The sequence below is a fragment of the Stomoxys calcitrans genome, chromosome 1 (genome assembly GCF_963082655.1).
Source record: "Stomoxys calcitrans chromosome 1, idStoCalc2.1, whole genome shotgun sequence".
Classification (NCBI taxonomy): domain Eukaryota; kingdom Metazoa; phylum Arthropoda; class Insecta; order Diptera; family Muscidae; genus Stomoxys; species Stomoxys calcitrans.
This window is the reverse complement of record NC_081552.1, coordinates 4,860,401-4,882,138: the sequence shown is the minus strand read 5'-3', so window position 1 is coordinate 4,882,138 and position 21,738 is coordinate 4,860,401. Positions and strand designations below refer to the sequence as shown.

The following is a 21,738-nucleotide window of genomic DNA, read 5'->3' as shown; positions in this document are numbered from 1 at the left end:
AATTTTCTAATGTTTTGCACATTTCAAACGTTATGAGTGCTATCGAGAAAAGTAATTTTTGTTCATTTTGAGAATTTCATTACGAAATACCAACGTCCAATTCAAGAGTGTGTGCATCTTAAAAACAAGTGAGTAGGACAAGAGGAAAATTGTCTAAATTTTACATTCACTGTTCTAAATATCATCGCAGAGTGTCGACACACAGTATGTGTGTGATTCGTTGGGTTGCCTTCTTATGGTTGGATGTTTGCTGTTGATGCCGATGATCGTGAAATGTGGGGCAGAGTCGGAGGCATTTGCGAGCACACCACGATCAAACAGCAGAAACACAGAAATAACCAACAACGTCCATCTAAGGTGGATATTTAGATTCTTTGGCAATAAAGATATTTTTCTGCGCTTGATTTTTAGTTGCGTTTTGGATGTCAACGCGTATTGTTAAACGACAGACGTGGAATCGGGGACAGAAGGGGAACCTTCAGAAACGCGTGCAATAAAATAAATCCTCAATATCATAGAGAAAATGAAAGAGTGCTTAATATTTTTTTTTTTTTCCAATAATTGGGATAAACAAAACCTACTCTAAGTGATGACAGAAACATGCAAAAGCATATACAAAAACAAAAAAATATATAAAAACAACAAACATTTAATGCCACATTAACAAGTGTCCGAAAAAAAATTAAAAATATTTGCACGAGAAGACAGCACGCCATCCGTTCTAACCCCACAAAAGATCTTTCAAGTAAAGATATAACAGAACAATAAAACTAACATTTTGCTAACGCCCGCCCCTTTCATTTATAAATACACATGTGTATGTACGTGTGTGTTGGTATATCTTTTAATCCGTATTTGGTCATATTCGCAATTAAAGGGCATCAAATTTCATGAGCCAGAGCCAGCAGCAGCGATAGAAAATAAACGAAAGCAAGAAATCCCCCCTCCTCTAATTGCAAAAAGAAAAAAGCAAACGAACTCTCGCGGCATTTCTCATACATATGCGCTCATTGCTCTCTCGAACATAATCAACGCGAAGTGTCGGAGATTTTCATAACGTATACGCCACCCCGTACTCGCACACTCGCAGCTGTGGTCGTTTGACGGTCGGCACCGGTTAATAAATGTTGCTTTGTTGCTTTACCGCGAACGCGTTATAGATGAGTGAGTGTGTTTTTGTGTGCTGTTGTTTGTTGTGATCCAATTGTCGATTGTGTCGTCGATTAGACTCCCTGTCATTGGGAGGCTAGTTTTGTATTTATGAATTTGATGGATAATTTGAAAATGTTGCCAGAATATCTATTTACGGGTAATTAACACAATGCATAAGTAAATCGTAAACTATTAAGCTTGCCCCCATCACCCACCACCCCAGAACTATTTGTCCCTATGTCTTTGTATTATTGATTATTTTGACAACATTACCGTTAGATTGTTTTTTTGAGGGGTTTGTTCACACTTTAAGCTTTGTTGAAGTACACATACTAATCGTTTTTATATGTACAAAACAAAAACAACACACGAAGTGATAGTTTTTGGTCATGCTTGTACCGATGAAATAAATCCAAGTAAACAATCTTCTCTAACCACTACCTTTGATTTATATTCGAACTTGTCCATGAGGCTGATGACTATATGAGTATTTTCTCAAAAATTAATGGCTAAAATACAATTTATTCCATTTAAATATTGAAAAAGGTTGCGCACAAACCCCTTTGAAATGAAATGTTTGCGAAATTTGTTCAATCGTTTTGTGCGTAAGGTTTTATCGAATCGCCTCATATTTAAGATTTTCTCTAATCTTAAGTAAGAACTCATCAAAATATGATACACGGAAAATGAGCTGTATAAAAGTCATCACCCTAATAATTAGTCAACAAGGATTCTTTGCCTACACTACGTTTCTAAACGGCAAGTCAATTTTGGACATTGTTCATTAGGGTGATGACTTTTTGTTTTTTTCTTTCTCAAAAACTATTACCCATTGCATGAATTAATGAACTTTTGTCTATCATTAAAGTATTAAAGAGGTCACTCACAAACCTCTACGAAATTAAATTTTTGTGAAATTATTTTAATCATTATGTGCGCGAGTTTTTTTTTACGAATTTATCTAATCGTAAAAAAAAACTCATCAAAATATGATACAGATGAGGTTTTAAAAAAATCATCACCCTATTGTTCATATGTTTTTGTATATGATTATTTGAACAACATTACCACCAAATTTCCCATGAAGGAACAGTTCATAGAATTATTTTATAAGATTGTTCCAAAGCGCTAATCATATTAGGGATTGTTTCCACTAAAAGATTTTTCGAAGAACATGCATTAAATATTTTTTGAGAAAAAAGTGTTGAAATTGTGCAGGATAAAAAATTGAAAAAACAACACAATTTCTGCGGTATGAAAACACGAAGAAAACAAATCAATGAAACAAACAAGAAATTAATTTCAGATGCCAAACTGCATCCGTATGTAGCAAGGTCTAAACAAGTAAAAGTGTGCTAAGTTCGGCCGGGCCGAATCTTGGGAACACCCCACCATGGATACTGCTAAAATATAAGAGCTATATCTAGTTATAGACCGAGTTAGACCGTACTTGGCGCAGTTGTTGGAAGTCATAACAGAACACTATAGGCAAAATTTCAACTAAATGGGATACAAATCGCGGCTTGTAAGGGCTCAAGAAGTCAAATCGAAGATCGGTTTACATGGGAGCTTTATCAAGTTCTTCACCGATTTTAACCGTACTTAGCACAGTTGTTGGAAAATTTCAGCTAAATCGGACAAAAATCGTCGCTTTCATAAGCTCAAGAAGTCAAATCGGAAGATCGGTTTATATGTGAGCTATATCAGGTTCTTCACCGATTTGGACCGTACATAGCATAGTTGTTGGAAGTCATCGCTATGTGCAAAATTTCAGCTAAATCGGACAAAAATCGTGGCTTCCATAGGCTCAAGAATTTCGAGTCAAATAACTATGGGACTTAAATCAAAGATATCTGGGATCGATTTGTTTGAAAGGTACTAAATCCGTCGCGGGGGTACTTCGGTACTCTTCACGTGGAAAAAGTAATAAAAAAAGTACTAAAGTACTGACTTTTCCATTCCTGACCTGTACTGTAATTACAAAATGTTTGTCTTGTTGTGTAGGCTCCCAATAGATTTACATACAACAACAACAACATTGCAAATGCCACACAAAGCCGAGTCTTTAGAAATTGGCTGACCAACATGCCGAGTAGGGCCACGCACATCACACCCCCACAACACCCTCGCCATCCATAAATAGTGATACTCTTTCTCTCGCACCATTTGTTTTTCTTACTCTCACCACTAATACTACCACCTATTGCTTTGCATTCACACCCATAATGAATGCTTTAGATAAAGAGCAACAATAATTTGCTGTGTTAATGCTTCTTCTTCTTCTTTTATTGAAAATTAATTCCTTATTTTCATAGCTTTTCCTTAAGGAAAATTAATTTTCATATATATTCGTCGTTTCTATGGAAAAATATCATTCGATTGTCGATGTCAATTTCATTAAAATCCAATCTCCCATTTGGCCGTAATATGTGCCACAAAATCGCCTTTGTTAAACCCTTGGCCGTTTAATAATATACAATATTGATAAGTATTTGATACTACAACCCACACCTTACATATGAATGAATATTCCTACGAACAAATAAAAAAATCAACATTTTACGCTGACTTTTTTCTTAGAAATGAAACAACGTAAGGACGGGCTAAAGTCAGGCGAAACTGACCTTTTGATACCCTACATCACATTCGGCGTCGTCGAAAGTAAAATTTGCTAAAATTTGAAATGTAGAATTTTGACCAAAATCCGTACGTATTCTAGGAGTACCAGGGGAAATAGTTGCGCAAAATTTTGACAAGATTGTATGAAAATGTATGAAAAATATTGAAACCAGACGAAAATATTTATGGGAGCTTTTTCTAAATCTAACTAAACCGATTTCAACCCAAATCGGCACATATAGTGAAAGTCATTAAACAAATACATAAAAGTTAAAATAAATTTGCTTAGAAATATGCTGACAAAGGCTCCTAAAGTGAAAATCGGGTGAAACATATATATAGGGGAGCTGTATCTGAATCTGATCCGATTTCTGCGAAACTCAACAGGAGTTATAAGGAAAACATTTTTGCAAAATTTCGTGAGAATCGGTTAACAAATAACCAAATTATTGTAATATTAGTCCAAATCGGACGAACATATATGGGAGCTATATCCAAAGCTGAACCGATTTCAATCAAAATCCGAACGTGTGGCGGTAGTCGCAGAAGAAAGCGTTATATAAAATTTTGGAAGATCGATTGCGGTTGCAAAGGCTCTAGAAGTGTAAATCGGGCGATAAATATATAGTGGAGCCAGGGACATAGCCTGGGGAGGGGCCCTCGGGCCCGAGCCACCCAAAATAATGTTGTCTAAAGAAAAAATTTTAATTAAATTTATTTATTTGTTTTATTATTTATTTATTAAACAAAAATTTCATTAACATTTTTTATAATGACAAAATTTTATATTAATAAAATTCCTAAAATTATTTTTCTTAAGGACAAAATTGTAATGAAATTCTTAGTAAAAACTAAATTTTAATGAAATTTTTCCTAAAAATTTATATTTTTCTAGAGACAAAATTTAAGCGTAATATTTTCTTATGACAAAACTTCAGCACGGGCCGGACCCTCTCGAAATTATTTTTTAAAGACAAGATTTCCTTAATTTTTTTTCTACAGACAAAATTTTTATAAAAAATAAATTTTATTTAATTTTTTAATGAACTTTCAGCGAAAAACTTTCTAGAGACAACCTTACCTCTGGTTTATTTTTTAAACCCAAAATTTAAATTTTTAAAGTCTTTTACAACTGCCAGCCCAAACGGCTTAAGCTAGAGTCATGAAATTTGGCACGAATATGGGTCTTGGATTGTAGGCGCGCGATAATACGTGGTTTTGTGATATTCGTACGTTAGGGATGGGACTAGAATTAAGATTTTTGGCCTAAATTAAAGAGGTCTCGACAAAATAAGATCTAGTGTAAAAAATTTCTCAAAAAAATACCGGAAGTAGGAATAATGGTACGTTTAGTACTGCAATTGGTACTCTTTTGTTACCTTGTTAGTTAATTGAGCTAGAGCTTTGAATTTTGGAATTTAGGTACACTATGACAGCCTAAATTGGGATGTCAAAAATACTTTTTGGACATTTAGAAACAAAAAAGTACCAAAAAAAATTTACGAAATTTGTGATCTTTGCAATGGGTAGAACTAGAACTTCAAATTTGGCTTAAATGATTGTTGTTGCGAAGTAAAGGGGGTAGATAGAAAAGGAAACAGAAACGGAAGAAACGTACGTTTATCATTGTATTTGGTACCATTTCATACTTTCTTTACGGATCGAACTAGAGCCCTGAAATTTAACATGTAGATTCTACTAAGAAGTATATGTTGACTGACTAAGTAATTTTTTAACAAATCATACATTTTGCTACCAAAAAGTACGAAATAACTTATTTTCTTTTACAGTTAACGGAGAAGGGTCGAAATCGTACCAGTGGAATCGTGGAATAAAAAGTACTTAAGTGCTGTAATTGGTACTAAATAGTACTTTCTTTATAGATTGAGCTTCAAATCTGAAATTTGGCATACATTCACATCTTGGCAGTGTATACCGGACGACTAGAAGATTTTTTTGATATTCGCACATTTACATTCTTTACGGATTGAGCTACAGCTCTGAAATTTGGAATACAGTTACGCCTAGGCGCTATTTAACGATTGACCAGAAGATTTTTTTTTTTTGGAATTCGTTCATTTTGGTACTAAAAGATACAAATTTGGTACTTTATTTACAGACTGAGCTACATCTGTGAAATTAGGGATACAGATACATCTTGGCTAAAGCTATTAAAATTGCGATACAGTTACACTTTGATATTGGGTGTACAGCGAAACGACCGGGCATATGCTAGTATATTCATAATTAAGAGAATTTATATAGACGTAGCAATTTTTTCAAATATATTGAATTTTAAAAATTTTTGAAAAAAAAATCTTTTTATTTCCTAATCTCCTGCAAAAAAAAAATCATTTTATGGCCATTTAGCGAAGCAAGCTAGATTTTATGTTTTTGGCACAAAATAAAACCTGTTGTCAAAATAACTAGGATTATAGCCATGCATTTATTTTTTTATAGAAACCATCAATTGCAGCAAGACATTAAGACGGAGTCCAGAAATCTCACTCCTTTGAATTTTGAGAATTTTTTTCGTTTGATGTTTGGAATATAAACAATTGCCGACTTTTGACAAGCCAATTTTCCCCCCAAACATGACAGGAAAAATTTTTGTAACTGGTTTCAGTCGTCTACTTTACGCCAAATGTAACCGCCGATATATCAGTTCCTGCACCCAATAGCTACCACAATTAAAAAAAAAAATGGAGGTATCTTCACCAAATTTTACAGTAACAAGAAATTTTTGGTAATTTTCGATTTTGAAGAAATGTGAAGTGGGACCCCCCCCCCAAAAAAAAATAAAATCCTGGCTACGTCCCTGAAGAGAGCTATATCTAAATCTGAACCGATTTCTATGAAATTCTCCACTAATATCGAGAGTCATAAGAGAAATCTGCGTACGAAATTTCGTCAAAATGGATCAACAAATGACGATGTTAGTGCAATATTAGTCGAAATCGGACGAGCTATATCCAAATTTGAACCGATTTTTCCAATTTCTTTAGGCCAAAAAAGATGCCCATACCCAGTTTGAAGACTATCGGAGAAAAATTGCGACCTGCACTCTGTACACAAATTAACATGGACAGATAGACAGACAAACGGACATAGCAAAATCGGATCAGAAATTGATTCTGAGTCCATCGGTAAACTTATCAATGGGTCTATCTCTCTTCCTTGTGTTACAAACAAATGCACTAAGTTATAATGCTCTGTACCACAGTAGTGGTGTAGGGCATAAAAAGTGTTCAACCATACAGATACAAAAGCGTACCTGGTTATGCTCTCGTAAACATACCGTAAATGTAGGAAAACGTGTCAGCTGTTTTGTTTTGCTTTATGAGAACACATGCAAGCGATTACCGAACGTCTGTCGATCGTAACCGAAAAGTAGTAAAAACAAAATTTACGTTCCGTTTTGGTGTCAGCTGATAAAATTTGAAGTTTGAAGAAATTTCAAAACCAAAAATGCAAGTTTTGTAAACTGGCATTCTTCTCATCTACGATTTCTGTGTGGAATTTACTGTTAACGATTAAGGTTGAATGCGTAGCCCACCATGAGAAGGCGGTCAGTCTGAGCTGTTGTGAAAAGTGATAACAAGAAATTACAAGAAGAGAGTAGGAGGTGAGCGCCAATACGGGGCTGTCGCTGGAGTCTATCCAGGGATTCCAAACACTTCGCTACGCACTTTGACCGCACTGTACTAGAGCCCACGGCCTTGAGGACCGCATACTGATTTCGACCCGGAACGAAATGATTATAAGCACCACATCAGTTGAAACTCTGAGCTCCAATTTGTTTGGTGTTCATCGCCATTACGACAATCTCGGGTTGCGGTTAGTGGAATACTTCGTATATGGAGTAGCTGCATTTGCAGTCGCGGACAATCTGCGGTATCGAAGGGAGAGTTTCAGTGAAAGGTCGGGCGGCAACGGCTTTTGCTTGCCTGTGATACTCGATAAAACACGGCGATCTATTGACGAGAATCGCTACCTCCACATACAAATGTGGCTACAACACCAGCAACAACAACCGATTTCGTAAAGTGTAAACCCCTTCCCAGGATTTCTTTTGCGTCTAACATTATGGCACATAGTTCTCCCAGAAATGTTGCGTGTGTCGTAGTATAGCCCCAATCCTCAGTCTGCCCACCGCATCCATAGTGTCCAGAAGGGAACCTTGGCCGTATTCTGTTTCCCCGTGCGGCTCAGGGCGGTGACTGTCCACCCGTCTCCTCGTTGTTAAATGCCCTCTCAATATTCGAGAAGGCCGCCTTCGCGTACATCTTCAGATGGAGAGACGTCTCAACTTCCCGCATCACTGTGTGGAGGGCCGTCTTTTCCGACCTGGCCTTGAGTTATGACTGAAGTTCTTCGACGTCAGACCCTCTCTCACCTTCAAGTATTTTTTGTTAAAAAAAAAAACTTTGTTTGGCTTGAAATGCCAAATGCTACGATACATTTGTTCTACATTTGCACTACATTTAAGAGAGCATAATCAGGCCTTTATTTGTTCAAGTTTTCTCTAATGTGTGTAATTTTTAATCGGCACATTTCGACATTCTCAGTGTTCAGGGGGCCTCTCCACTTTCTGTTTTCGGCAAGATACGCAACCTTCGTTTATTGAACTCTGTGTATATGATAGAATTTTTTAAATATGATTTTCGTGGAAAATTCTTTGTACAAAAAAAAAAATAAAAATAAAGAAATAGTAAAGAAAATTCTTATCTATAACATTTCTCCTTTTATTCTCCTTTTTTTTCAGTTGGTCATAGCATGCAGGATATTTCCCGTGATGACTTTCAAATCCTAAATGGAGGGGAAACAATCACAACTACCAACAGCAACAATATCAGCAGTGCAGCAGACAAGGACATGTGTCCCACGCTTATATCGAGAATACAGAACACATCGCCCATCAATCCCAATTCACTGGTATTGGCCAAACACTTTAATGCCGTAGAGGATAATGCAACTCATTCAGCATTTGATTCGCCAGTTAAACTCGAAGAAACAAGTACCATAGACCTTTTTCCCACGCATCCTTCTACGTGGCAACAGCATCCCATGAATAGCCCCGAATTGGCTCATCATCGTTTATCCGTCCACCACCATCATCATCATCATCACCATCGCCATAATCGCTATGAGCATCATGGTAATAGCAAACTCTTATTGCAAGGTTCCGACGATCCTCTTATTAGCCATGGAGCCAATAGTGTTCTATGTCATGACGATGAGCATCCAGCGGACTTTGCCAAGTGCCTATTGACTACACAGGAGCAACCGACATATGCCACAAGTGCAAGAGCAACAACAACAATTATAGCAGCACCGCCAGAGCCGCAACAGAAGCAGGTCAAGAGTGGTTGTAGCAATCTAACCAAACAACAGCTGAAAGTAAAGGCCAATTTAATGAGTGCCAGAAACCAGCAGCAGCAGCAGCAACAGCAACAACAACAGCAGCAACTGCAACAAAGAGAAAATAATGCTGCCAGCAGCGACACTGTGGCCATGCCAACTCCAGTTTCGGCCCAAAAACAACGATCCTCTGCCACAAAGACAAAGAAGAAACCAAATAATTCCATCAAACTAAGATTCCATCATCAAGCCCTGCCACCCGAATATCTCAGTCACTATGAAGCCACCCAAGGTCAGGCTAGAAATACGAAACCAAACAAGTCGACGCCAGGTACACAGCGCCCTGTACCCAAACAACCACACAGAAGCTCTCATGAAAATGTTCGAAGCTGGTTGCAAAAAATTGCCGAAATTCAAAGAACGGCCAATGCTTCTAAAGCAGATGAGCAGCTGTCAACAACCTCACAGATGAGCACACGACAACAAGCTTTGGATGCCAATAACAATCCCCAAAATCAGCAGAGAAACCAGAGTCATGCCCCCTCTGCACAGCTCGTTCGCAACAATGCCGAGGTCGGCAGCAGCACCAGCAGCAGCGTAAAGACCATTATCAAGGAGCAGGTTCATAAAAGATCCCATTACTACTCTGACCTTCCGTATATGGGCGAAATCACTTTGGACAATAGCAAACCTCGCAGAGGACGCAAACCTAAAAAAGCGGACATATGTCACTTGATATACAAAAATTATGGAACCATACTACCCAAAAGGCGACCTGAACCACAGGACGCTGTAAATATTGAAAACATCGATCTCAAATGTTGTTTAGACAACAACAACAAGACAAAGACTGTTTGTGACGATCAACCTCTGAATTTGTGCCTACGTGACCAACCCACCGACTCATATTCCATCTCGAGCGCCGACGATGGGTCTGATTCGAATTCAAGTTGTCCCACGCCACCCATAACAACGCCCTCAGATTTCGATAGGGATTCCATGCTGGCTAGCAATCTTCAAAACTCCCTTACAAACCTCAACGAGTTGGACACTGATACTGCAGCTACTAAACAGGAAAAAGACATTGCCGCAACAGTCGCAGCCCCAGCGCCAGCGCCAGCCCCATTACCATTGGCACACGTAAAACTTAATGCTGGCGATGAATCTGTGCTCAATCCCATAACCATGTACTATCAGAAGCTACTGGAAAGTGGAGTTCTGTTGCACAATGCCAAGACTATACAAAAAGACAATCAATTAGCTTTAAAAATTCCCATACCCAGTGGCCTTTTTCTACCTCCAAAACTAGAAAAGACAGCCTCTGCTGCCAGTCCAGCACCCTCGAATGCCAACAGTAGCTCCATGGGTTTAGATTATCCAGAGCCCATGTCAACGCCCTCCTCAATAAAGTCTGAAAATTCAACGGTGACCAATGCCAGTTCCAGTGCCACAACCCCGAATGGTACGCAACAACAGCCGCAAACGCCCCAGAAACGCAAACGTTCGGCCATATTCATACCACCTATGAATATTGAGAATACCTCCAACCCTGCGACCGAGGTCAGCATATGTAAATTCAAATTCACCGGAGGTTCGAAGCCCACATTGCAGGAGAAGAAAATGCTCTCTGTGGATGCGGGCGGCAACTACCGCTACTTCAGCGGCACCGGCGACAAGACAACAAGAGGCTATGAATATTTTCCCCGAGAAATGCTACAGACGGCAGGTTTGTTGCCCGGCGTCAATTGCACTGGACAAAAGCTATTGATCGACATACCACCACCATCGGCCGGTCTAAGCAATGAGTTGTTGCAAATTCCCGAATCTTCGAATTCGCCGCTGTTAGCGCCCCAAAGCACTGGCCAAACCAGTGGCACCAATGGAAGCCTTTTGGCAATGGCAGCAAACACCAAAACACCACCTCCCATATCGCCCACGTCGTCAAACAATGTGGATGTCAACCGAAACGAGAATGTGGCCAACTATTTCGAGGAAAATCTTGAATGTCATCCATCGTCAGCCTCCAGTACTAGCAATCGTTTTATAATCTCGCGCAAAAAACAGGCCCTGCACCAGTTGAGGAAGACCACGCAAAGGGAAAAATTAGAGAAAACCTTTAAGGAGCAGGGATTTCTGATACAAACTCAACAACTGGAATCTGCCGAAGGTGCCACCTATTGCAAATTTAGACAATTGAAGAAATTTACACGTTATTTGTTTAGGAATTGGAAAGACTATCTGCCCGATGAACTGCAGGGAAACGGAAATGCTGCCAACACCACTGTCCTAACCCCCGCCGAAGAATATTCGCATTGTCACAATGGCCAGGAAAAGGAGGAACCATTAACAACATCAACATCAACATCGGCCACTGCAAATGTGTCTATGTTGGAAAATGTCAACGTAATGCCCAGCAATGGGCGAGAGGGACATATTTTGGAATAGGAGATACCGCATTGCGATTAAACAACTCTAGACTGCATTCGAATATGGGAAAATGTCAAAAAGGGAAAGATTTTTGCACTCTTCAAGTTTGCCTTTTCGCCATGCCAACCAGGGCTTAAAGTTCGGCTGGTCCGAACCACTCACACCTAAAATTAAAAAGAAAATTTAATTTCTATGAAAATTTTATTTCTTTTTTCTAATTAATTAAAAAACCACGAAGAGGAAAGGTTCAACAGCATATCCGAGTAGGCTATAGAAAGCTCACATTAACACATAACAACAACAGAGCGAAAACTATTTAAAATATGCACCTAGCAAAAGATATTCGTAACTGATTTCGCGTTTTCGTAATGGACTTTCAATGGGAATCGAATGGAAATTTTATTTTCCTTTTATATCCTCCCGCATAGGATGGTGGTATACTAATTTCGTCATTCTGTTTGTAACTCGTGGCAATATTCGTCTAAGACCCCATAGAGTATATCTATTCTTGATCGTCATGACCGTCCGTCCGCCTGTCTGTCGAAAGCACGCCGCTTGAAATTTCGCACAAATACTTGTTATTAGTGTAGGTCGGTTGGGATTGTAAATGGGCTATAACGGTCCATGTTTTGATATAGCTGCCGTAAAAACCGATCTTGGATCTTGACTTCTTGAGCCACTAGAGGGCACAATTCTTATCCGATTTCGCAGACATTTTGCATGAGGTGTTTTATTATGACTTCCAACAACTGTGATGAGTATGGTTGAAATCGCTCCATAACCGGATATGGCTGCCATAAAAACCTATCTGGGCTCTTGACTTCTTGAGCGTCTAAAGGGCGCAATTTTAATCCGATTTGGAAGTATGGTCTGCAAAGTATGATCTAAATCGGTCCATAATCTGATATAGCTGCCATATCAACCGATCTTGAAACATGACTTCTTGCGCCACTAGAAGGCGCAATTCTTATCCAATTTGACTAAAATTTCGCATGACGTGTTTTGTTATGACTTTTAATAACTGTACCAAATATGGTTCAAATCGATACATAACCAGATATAGCCGCCATATAAACCAATCTGGAATTTTGACTTCTTGAGCCTCCAGAGGGCGTTATTATTATCCTTAAACATACGTGTTAAATATTGTCGGTCTATAACCCGATACAGCTCCCATATAAACAGATCTCCTTTATTTTACTTCTTGAGCCCCTTAAGGGTGCAATTCTTACTCGAATTGTCTGAAAGTTTACACAATGACTTCCGACATTCGAATCAGTTATGCTCCATATCGGACCATAACTTGATATAGCTTCAATAGCATATTATTTCTTATCCTTTAACCTTTGTCTGCCTAAGATGAGGTGTGGCGAAAAGAACTCGACAACTTATTGTGGATTCCAAAGGAAATTTGTCCACATTACACATAGACATTTCCCGTTTTTTTCGCTACTGTTTGAAAAATTTTAAAACGTAGGCTCATCCTTAGCATAATAACAGCCACCCTTACAAACATATTGTGAAGAAATTTGATTTGAATAGACTTTTGAAAGTTAGGCGCGGGCCGACCAATAAAAATGTGATTGGCTGTAAAAAGACAATGGTATTGATATATAAATGACCGTTTTCCTATGGAGGTTATTCTCCCAGACCCAGAAATACGTCTTGACATCATTTAGCCATGTCAATCTGTATTCTTTCTGTACCGTTTGTCAGTCTGCCCGTTTTTTTTTGTAATCAGGGTGAAGATCGCATTTGTTATCCAATAATCACGAACTTTTCCAAAAAAAGTTCATCAAAATCGGCTCAATTTTTTGAAGTCTTCCATCTACTGACTACACAGAAGAAAAAAATAAAAATCGGTTTCAAACACAAAATTAATTGATCCAATACATTTTTTAATTGAAGCGAAAATGCTTTAATCAAGAAAATGATAATATCAATCAACGTTTTTGATTGATATGATCATTGATTAAAAAAATGTATATATAGTTTAAAAAATTATTGAATTTTTCATAAATTTAAAAAAATTTAAAAATTTCGAAATGCATTTTTTTCATTTAATTTCTTATATTTTCAACGACGCAAAATTTGTTTTTCAAAGAAATGTTTCTGTAAAAAATGCGCTAATCATTTAAAATAAATAATTGCAAATTTTGCCCATGAACATTCCACTAAGGAACAGGGGCAAACTTCTCACATACCAATGAGTGCAGTCCGATTCATGATTAAGCTCAATGATAAGGGTCCTCTTTTTAATAGCCGAGTCCGAACGGCGTGCCGCAGTGCTACGCCTCTTTGGAGAGAAGTTTTACATGGCATAGTACCTCATAAATGTTGCCAGCATTGGGAGGGGAAAACCACCGCTGAAATTTTTTTCTGATGTTCTCGCCAGGATTCGAAGCCAGGCGTTCAGCGTCATGCTAACCTCTGCGTTACGGTGGCCACATTTAAAATAGAACTATTTCTTTTAAGAAAAATGTTAATTTTCCAATCAAATTTTCAATAATTGTATCAATATTTTTATACCCACCACCATAGGATGGGGGGTATACTAATCTAGTCATTCCGTTTGTAACAAACACCTCGAAATATTGATCTGGGAACCCATAAAGTATATATACTCGGGATCGTCTAGACATTGTGATTCGATCTAGCCATGTCCGTCCGTTCGTTCGTCGATCCGTCTGTAGAAATCACGACTGCGTTCGAACGCGCAAAGCTAACCGCTTGAAATTTTGCACATATACTTAATATTGATGAAGGTTGTTGTTGTTGTTGTAGCAGTATGTTAAACACTGAGGCGGCAGCCCATGCCGATGAAGAAATCCATCGGGTCAATCCGGTACGTACAACATGCAGCCATGGGATTGATTGATGATGGTCATTGGAGATTGCAAATGGGCCACATCGGTTCAGATTTAGATATAGCTCCCATATAAACCGATGGCCCGATTTGACTTATTGCGCCCCTGGAAGCCTCAATTTTTGTCCGATTGAGCTGAAATTTAGCATGTAGTGTTCTGCTATGACTTCCAGTAACTATGTCAAGTACAGTCCGAATCGGTCTTTAACCTGATATAGCTCCGATTTTCCGATTTGACTTCTTGAGTCCTTACAAGCCGTAATTTTTGTCCGATTTGGCTGTGGCGTTGTGTTATGACTTAGAATCGGTCCATAACCTGATATAGCTTCCATGTAAACCGGTCTCTCGATCGGATGATCGACATTCGGTTCCACACTCAGAAAAATTCTTATCGTAAATAGGAGTTGATTACATAATACTTGTTAATCTACGATATTTATCCACAATTAGTTAAAAATTCCTAAAGAGTGAGAAAATAAACGTTGTACGTATGAAACTAACTACACGTGAGCGTAGATAAATTAGCTTACAATTCAGGTGGAGTTAGTAATTTTCCTTAAACGATTCCTTTTGAAATGAGCAAGAATTTTACTGAACATTGGCAAAAGCATATCATCGTTGACAATGCCTTTTCTGATATTTATTACTGAATGAACTACTTAAAGAAATAAAGATTTTTAGTTCAATCTAACTAAAACGTTCATTCCCATTCACATTTCTTGAGTTTACTAATACATGCTCGAAATTAGGAACAATTTAATAAACACACTGCTAGTGGTGAGACATTGTGTCTATAAATAGAACATGACCAATCTGATCAAAACAAGCATGGCCTTTTTGATGGAAAGAAGTGAGAAAATGTTTTGCTTTTGTGTTGTTAGTAAATATTGAAATGGGAAAATAGTCGAAGACTCAAACAATACTGATTTGTAAACAGAAGGTTCTTGGTTCACTACTCGGCTGGGACAAAAAAAGTAAAGTTTTATTTAATCTATATTTGCAATGTTTCATATTTGTATTCTTCAAAATAGCTGAGCAATTGACAGCGTAGGGGGGAAGATGTATCCAAGTGGATGCTCCGGAGTGTTCGGAATAAGCGATTTTTTCAATAATTTTATCTATCATTGTCAAGGCTCTTTAGTTCATATTTTACCTGAGGGAAGTTAAAAGTGGACTTATACTACGCACAAACATTTTCGTAGCTATAAAGAAATCATTGAACTCATAACGAGCATATTACTCTTTAGCGCCATAAGAAGTTCAATATTTCCCAAATTTAGTTCATTTTAACTAGCGTTGAAGTTCAACATTTTTTGAGGGTATCAGTATGTGGAATAAAATACAAATTATTCCCTTCAACTAAATTTATTTTGTATAAATTTATAGCAGAATCCATGGTGGTGGATTCCCAAGATTCGGTCCGGCCGAACTTAGCACGCTTTCAAATTTTTTTTTTTATTGAATATATTTTCATTTTCAATTAAGTTTTTAATTGAAAGAATGTTTTTTGAATGTACTTTAATCCATTTGAGAAATCGGATGAAAACTCTCTGGCCACAGAAGAAATTGCAGTCCACCAAGCCTGCAACCTAACCTAAAGTTCTTTGCTATGATTTTCTTGTAATAGAAAGAAGAATTCTTTCTAGCTTATGGCCAAGCTGGAAAGAACCCTGTTGAACTTTTTTTTATAGATTTGTATGGAAAATCGTTCATATAGTCCTTATTTGTTGTTGTAGCAGTGTGTTGTACACTGAGGCGGCAGCCTTTGATGATGAAGGGCTCCAACGGATCAATCCGGGACGTACAAAAAAATTTTAAAAATAAAAAATTCTATGTCACTATGGTTTTGCAACAAAACCAGTTAAAGCGTGCTAAGTTCGGCCGGGCCGAATATTATATACCCCCCAGCATGGATCGCATTTGTCAACTTCTTTGAATGACTTTTTCAATATGTATATGAAGTTATTGACCGATATGGACCGTACTTGCCATGACTGTTAGAAGTCAAAGAAAAATATTTATTTCAGGCAAATCGAGTAAAAATTGCGCCCTCCACTGGCTCAGAGTGTCAAATTAGGAGATCGGTTTATATGGCAGCTATATCAGGTTATCAACCGATTTAGACCATACTTGGCACAGTTATTGCAAGTCGTACCAAAACGACATATGCAAAATTGGATAAGAATTGCGGCCTTTAGAAGCTGAAGAAATCTAACCAGAAGATTAGTTCATATGGCGGTTATATCAGTTAATGGACTGATTTAGACCATACTTGGTACAGTCGTAGCAAATCATTCCTCAACAATATATGCAATATGTCAGCCAAATCGGATAAACATTGCGCCCTCTAGAAGCTCAAGAAGTCTTATCGGGAGAACTGTTTATATGGTAGCTATATCAGGTTATCATACTTAGCACAGTTATTGGAAGTGATACCAAAACACCACATGCAAAATTTCAGCGGATGAGAATTGCGCCCTATAGAGGCTCAAGAAGTCAAGACCCTAGATCGATTTCTATGGCAGCTATCGATTTGGCCCATTTACAACCACAACCGTTACTCGTTCGAATGTTAGCGTGATTTCGACAGAAAGACGGACACAAGGACATGGCCAGATCGAATTAATATGTCATGAGGATCAAGAATATATATGAATACTCTTTGGTCTTAAACGCATATTTCGATGTGTTCAAACAGAATGACAAAATCGGTATACCTCCATACTATGGCGGAAATTATAAAAAAAAAGAATATTTTAAATGTTTTTATTTTTTTCAAAAATGTTTTATTTTTTTATATATTTTATTTGCCAAGCCCTAAGATCTTATTTGACCAATGACTTTGTACGTGGTTAAATAAGGTTGTTTTTGTTGTAGCAGTGTGTTTTACATTGTAGCGGCAGCCCTTGCCGATGAAAGACTCCATTGGGCCCTTCCGGTACGTACAAGCGGCTGCGGTTGTTTATGAAGGTCTAAAAGTACGTTTACATTGGCCGCTAAATCCGGATTTATGGCCTTTTCGAGATTTAAGTGCTTAATCCTGTGTTTTTTTTTTGCAGGCTTTACCAAACAAAAATAAATCCCATTTTTGGAGGATTTAATTTTTATATATTGGGTTGGCCAAAAAGTAATTGCGGATTTTATAAAAGAAAGTAAATGCATTTTTAATAAAACTTTAATCAAATATACTTTTTTTACACTTTTTTTCTAAAGCAAGCTAAAAGTTACAGCTGATAACTGACAGAAGAAAGAATGCAATTACAGAGTCACAAGCTGTGAAAAAATTTGTCAACGCCGACTACATGAAAAATCCGCAATTACTTTTTGGGCAACCCAATATTTATTTTTAATATTTTGCCGCTTTTTTTTTGCAAACATTCAGTAAATTTTGGCTTTTTCTTCTTCTGTTCAAACAAAATTTGCCAAAATGATAGCCGCTGATTAAAGTGAGACATTCCCCACCGTAGACTTGGCACGGTATAAGAAATGCAACATTTTTCCACTCTCTGTCGGCAACACCATTACAAGCGGATACCCCATAAAGTATGTATATTCGGGACGATCCAGAATATACATACTTTATGGGGTATCAGATCAATATTTCGAGGTGTTACAAACGTGATGACTAGATTCGTATACCCCTATCCTAAGGTGGCAGGTATAAAAACAGGAGTTGTTGCTCTAATTAATCCTTCAATTTTTAATTCTTATAGATATTTCGACCACCATCGGTGATCGTCCTCAAGTTTTGAACTAGAAATTTAACATTAAGAAGTATGAACCAAAAATACACTTTTATAAATAGAATAATTACACAAAAAAGACAAATTGACTTCTTTTTCTTTTGGTTAATAACTGATTATGTTAAATTTCTAGTTGAGAGCTTGAGGATGATCACCGTTGGTGGTCGAAATATCGACAATAATTAAAAATAAAATAAAATAATTAAAAATAAAAATAATTAAAAATAAAACGATTAATTAAAGCACCAACACAATTTTTAAGATTGCTTTGCTCAGAAAGATTCGGCAAAATTGGGTTATGAGAAAAAATGTCTTCAAAGGTTCCATTTTTTAGAAAACATTTTAAAATTGTAAAATTTGTTGAAATTAAATCGATATTCATTTATTGTAATTCGTCGAAAATTCGTTTTAAAAGAAATTTATGTTTTTGCTTTAATTATTCCAATTCCAATATTTCGATACATCGTTGATGACCTTTATCAGAGCGGGGCATGGAAAACAATTGAGGATTTTGTAATTAGCACGGACTTCCTAACTTTGAATTTCTTTTTCGAGGTTACTTTTTATTATTTGAAACGCACAACAAGCCGATTGCTGGCTGAGTTGTATGTATGTCCACTAGGGTGATGACTTTTTTAACACCTCATATCCCTGCATCATACTTTGATGAGCTTTTTTTTAAGTTTAGATAAAATCCTACATTTAACGTCATTCGATTAAAAAAAAACTCACTCACAAAATGATTTAAAAATTTTATATTTCGGCTCTTTGGGCAATTTTTTCATGTTATATACATAACTGAACACTAGCTTTAGAGCCACATATATACAATATTTGTAACATTACATAGGATCATCAGACACACAAGTACGTAAGATATTCACGTTGTCATTGGAGAGGATGAATCTTAGTGGAAGGTTGCCCTTGTTGCGGCAGGAGTTGAACAAATCTTAAATAACTTTGATCGCAATGTTGAATGGAGATTTATCTTTTTCCATTTAAAAGCTTTTGGGTAGTCAATCAGAGCTACAGATAGTACTTGAAAATCGTTAGTGCGAAACAACTGACTACTAAACCAATAATCAATCCACGAGTAAGAAATTGAAATTGAACAGATTTTACGCAATCTGTGCCAAGCATCTGGCATCAGAATAAACGGAGGAAGAGCTAGAATGGCAAGACAGTACCAACGTGTATTGCTGATATTTGGGATCTGCTTAAACTTTACAAATAAGATCTCACTCCTCTCTGTGAAGAGACGCAATACACGAGTGAGGTGGAAGAGAAGCTTCATGACGTCTCTCCAGCCCCCTGTTTCCATATGCCTAAAACTGCTTTCATTTAGTCTTAATTTTTGTTCAAATCCAGCTCAAAGAAGTACTCGATGTTTGGAGATTTAGTCGACAACGCGAAGAACGCGATCCAGCCCATGGTGGTGGCAACTAATGAACTTGGGTGCGGGGTGACCTTTCTCATAGAATATTTGCTGCAATCGAACAACAACAATTGTCTTGTTGTCGGTACTCACGCTTGTTGGATCGGCCACAACCATCACAATAGGTTGAACTCATCTAACACATTCTGTAGTCCTACTGCGATTCTGCTTTCAAAGAGTTTGCCGTCACAGTGCATGCTCCACTTCTCCGTGCTTACCAAGTAACCATTAGCCCGGGTAGCTTTCTTTTCGATAGCCTCGGGGATTCCTGACTGATATGGGGTTGGGATTTCAATGGCCTCAGCGGAAAGCTGATGGCACACCGTTGCTGCCCAGTGAGACGACAGCTTTGAGCTTTTTTCATTGCATTTTCCGTTACATTTCTACGAAAATGGTGATCTATTCTTTAAGTATTCTTTCTTTTAGGACCCACAGCGTACCATAAAAAAGCACCCATACCCATTATGTTGCATCCATCAGGATTATGGCCTGAGAGTCAAGTTCCTTGTTTGACTTTGGCTAAATATCTCCCAGATTCGCTAAAAAAAAAGTTGTTTGCAAGCCTTCCCCCAAATTGAAGAGCAGTACTCACATGACAGTGTCATCGAACTAGTTATTTGACTTATCTGAGCCCTAAGAACCAGAGGAAGAGCCAAATTAGGCTACACAAATCACACCTTGTTTTGCTTAAAACCCCGTTTACACTGCTCATTAAGTCCGGATTTAAGACTCACGTCAGCTGATTTTATAAAGGGAAAACACCTGATCGAGCCATTAAATCCTGATTTAAAGAGCAGTATAATACATGAAAAACATAAATATCCCGAATTAGCTGTCCAAGCAAAAATTGAATGAAATATTTCCTTGCCTTTTTATATAAACTCAGCAACTTTTTCGCCTCGATTATTTTAATGATGAATGAAAAATTAGGTTTTTTTTATCATTTAATTTTGATAAAACCTAAATTTTTAAAATTAAAAGCGGTGTCCCTAATTATATGGCCATCACTGTACATTCGATTCAAAGTGAGATACCTTCACTTAATTGTTAATAGAAACGAAGCACGTAAACCGATTTTACCGATAAATATCTCATTTTGTTCATAAGTAATGTGGCTTTTCGTGAAAGTTATAAGACTTGATACACTCATCCGTTTTGGAATTGTACGATTGAAAAAAAAAAAGAAAAATTTTAAATTTTTTCAAAAAAAAAAAAAATAGTTTCAAAGTGGTTTGTGCGGGACCTTTCTTAATATTTAAATGGAATAAAAGTTGTTTTAGTCAAAAATTCATTCATTCGTGTAGCAGAAAATAATTTTTGAGAAATAAGTCATCACCCTAACGTCCATAGTGGCATGGGGCGGATTAATATCCGCACCCTCTTTGCAACCTAATCTATCAGAGAAATTCGGCTCTTTTTTTTCACAAAAAAAGGTAAAAAAAAAAAAACAATAATTTGCCACCTTTGTCATCTGTTTACTTTTTGGAGTCTAATCAAAATTTTTTGCTTCTTGTTTTGTGTAACAGCAAAAGAGCCAATACAAAAAGCTGTGATGAAGATCATCGAAGATGTTTCGAAAATCATTAAAAAACTGCAACATTAGTTTTCTTATAAACCCAAGAACTCAACACAAAAAAATTTTGATATTTGATTTTTTAAAATCTAAGTTTTATGTTTTATGGTTTTCGCCGAAACATAGCAGCTAACAAAACAACTAATTGTATTTGCAAGTCCTTTTCTGATCGAAAACGTTTTTTTTCTGTTCAAAAGAGATGTGGCTTTGTTAAAGAACACATGACTCACCACGCATTATTCGAATGTGGAACATGGGTAAAGGGCGCTGCCATACTCCATTTAATCGAATTCAGCAAACACTTGCTAGCCCATTCAATTACATATAATTTACTCTAAGAAACTCAATGTAAATAGTAAATAAGGAATTATTGTATCATCTGAAAGCTGCCAAAGATATGATATAAGATTTTTTTTATAATTTCCATCCTTCAAAAAAAGCAGATGGTACGTAGTCATAAGTTTAAGAAAATCAAATTAAATACGAAACATCTGTTGGGACTCAAGTTTTACAAGTCCGTCCTTAGTTCATGCATCATTGGCAATATGTGAAACTCTAGTCG

At 37.1% G+C, this 21,738-nt stretch overlaps 1 protein-coding gene across 7 annotated transcripts in view; it reads left to right on the top strand.

Annotated features, from left to right (window-relative positions):
* The window catches only part of LOC106087071 (uncharacterized), a 36,253-nt gene extending 22,833 nt beyond the window's left edge, over positions 1–13,420 (top strand). Inside the window, exons 1-3 of one of the 7 annotated variants that reach the window (XM_013251975.2) lie at positions 758–1,309; positions 8,537–11,299; positions 11,355–11,505. In XM_013251975.2, the coding sequence (XP_013107429.1) occupies positions 1,261–1,309; positions 8,537–11,299; positions 11,355–11,422 (2,880 nt within the window). In that variant the 5' untranslated portion in view covers positions 758–1,260 and the 3' untranslated portion in view covers positions 11,423–11,505. The other 6 variants (XM_013251972.2, XM_013251968.2, XM_013251967.2 and 3 more) reach the window with 6 other exon arrangements.
* The last annotated feature ends 8,318 nt before the right edge of the window (positions 13,421–21,738 follow it).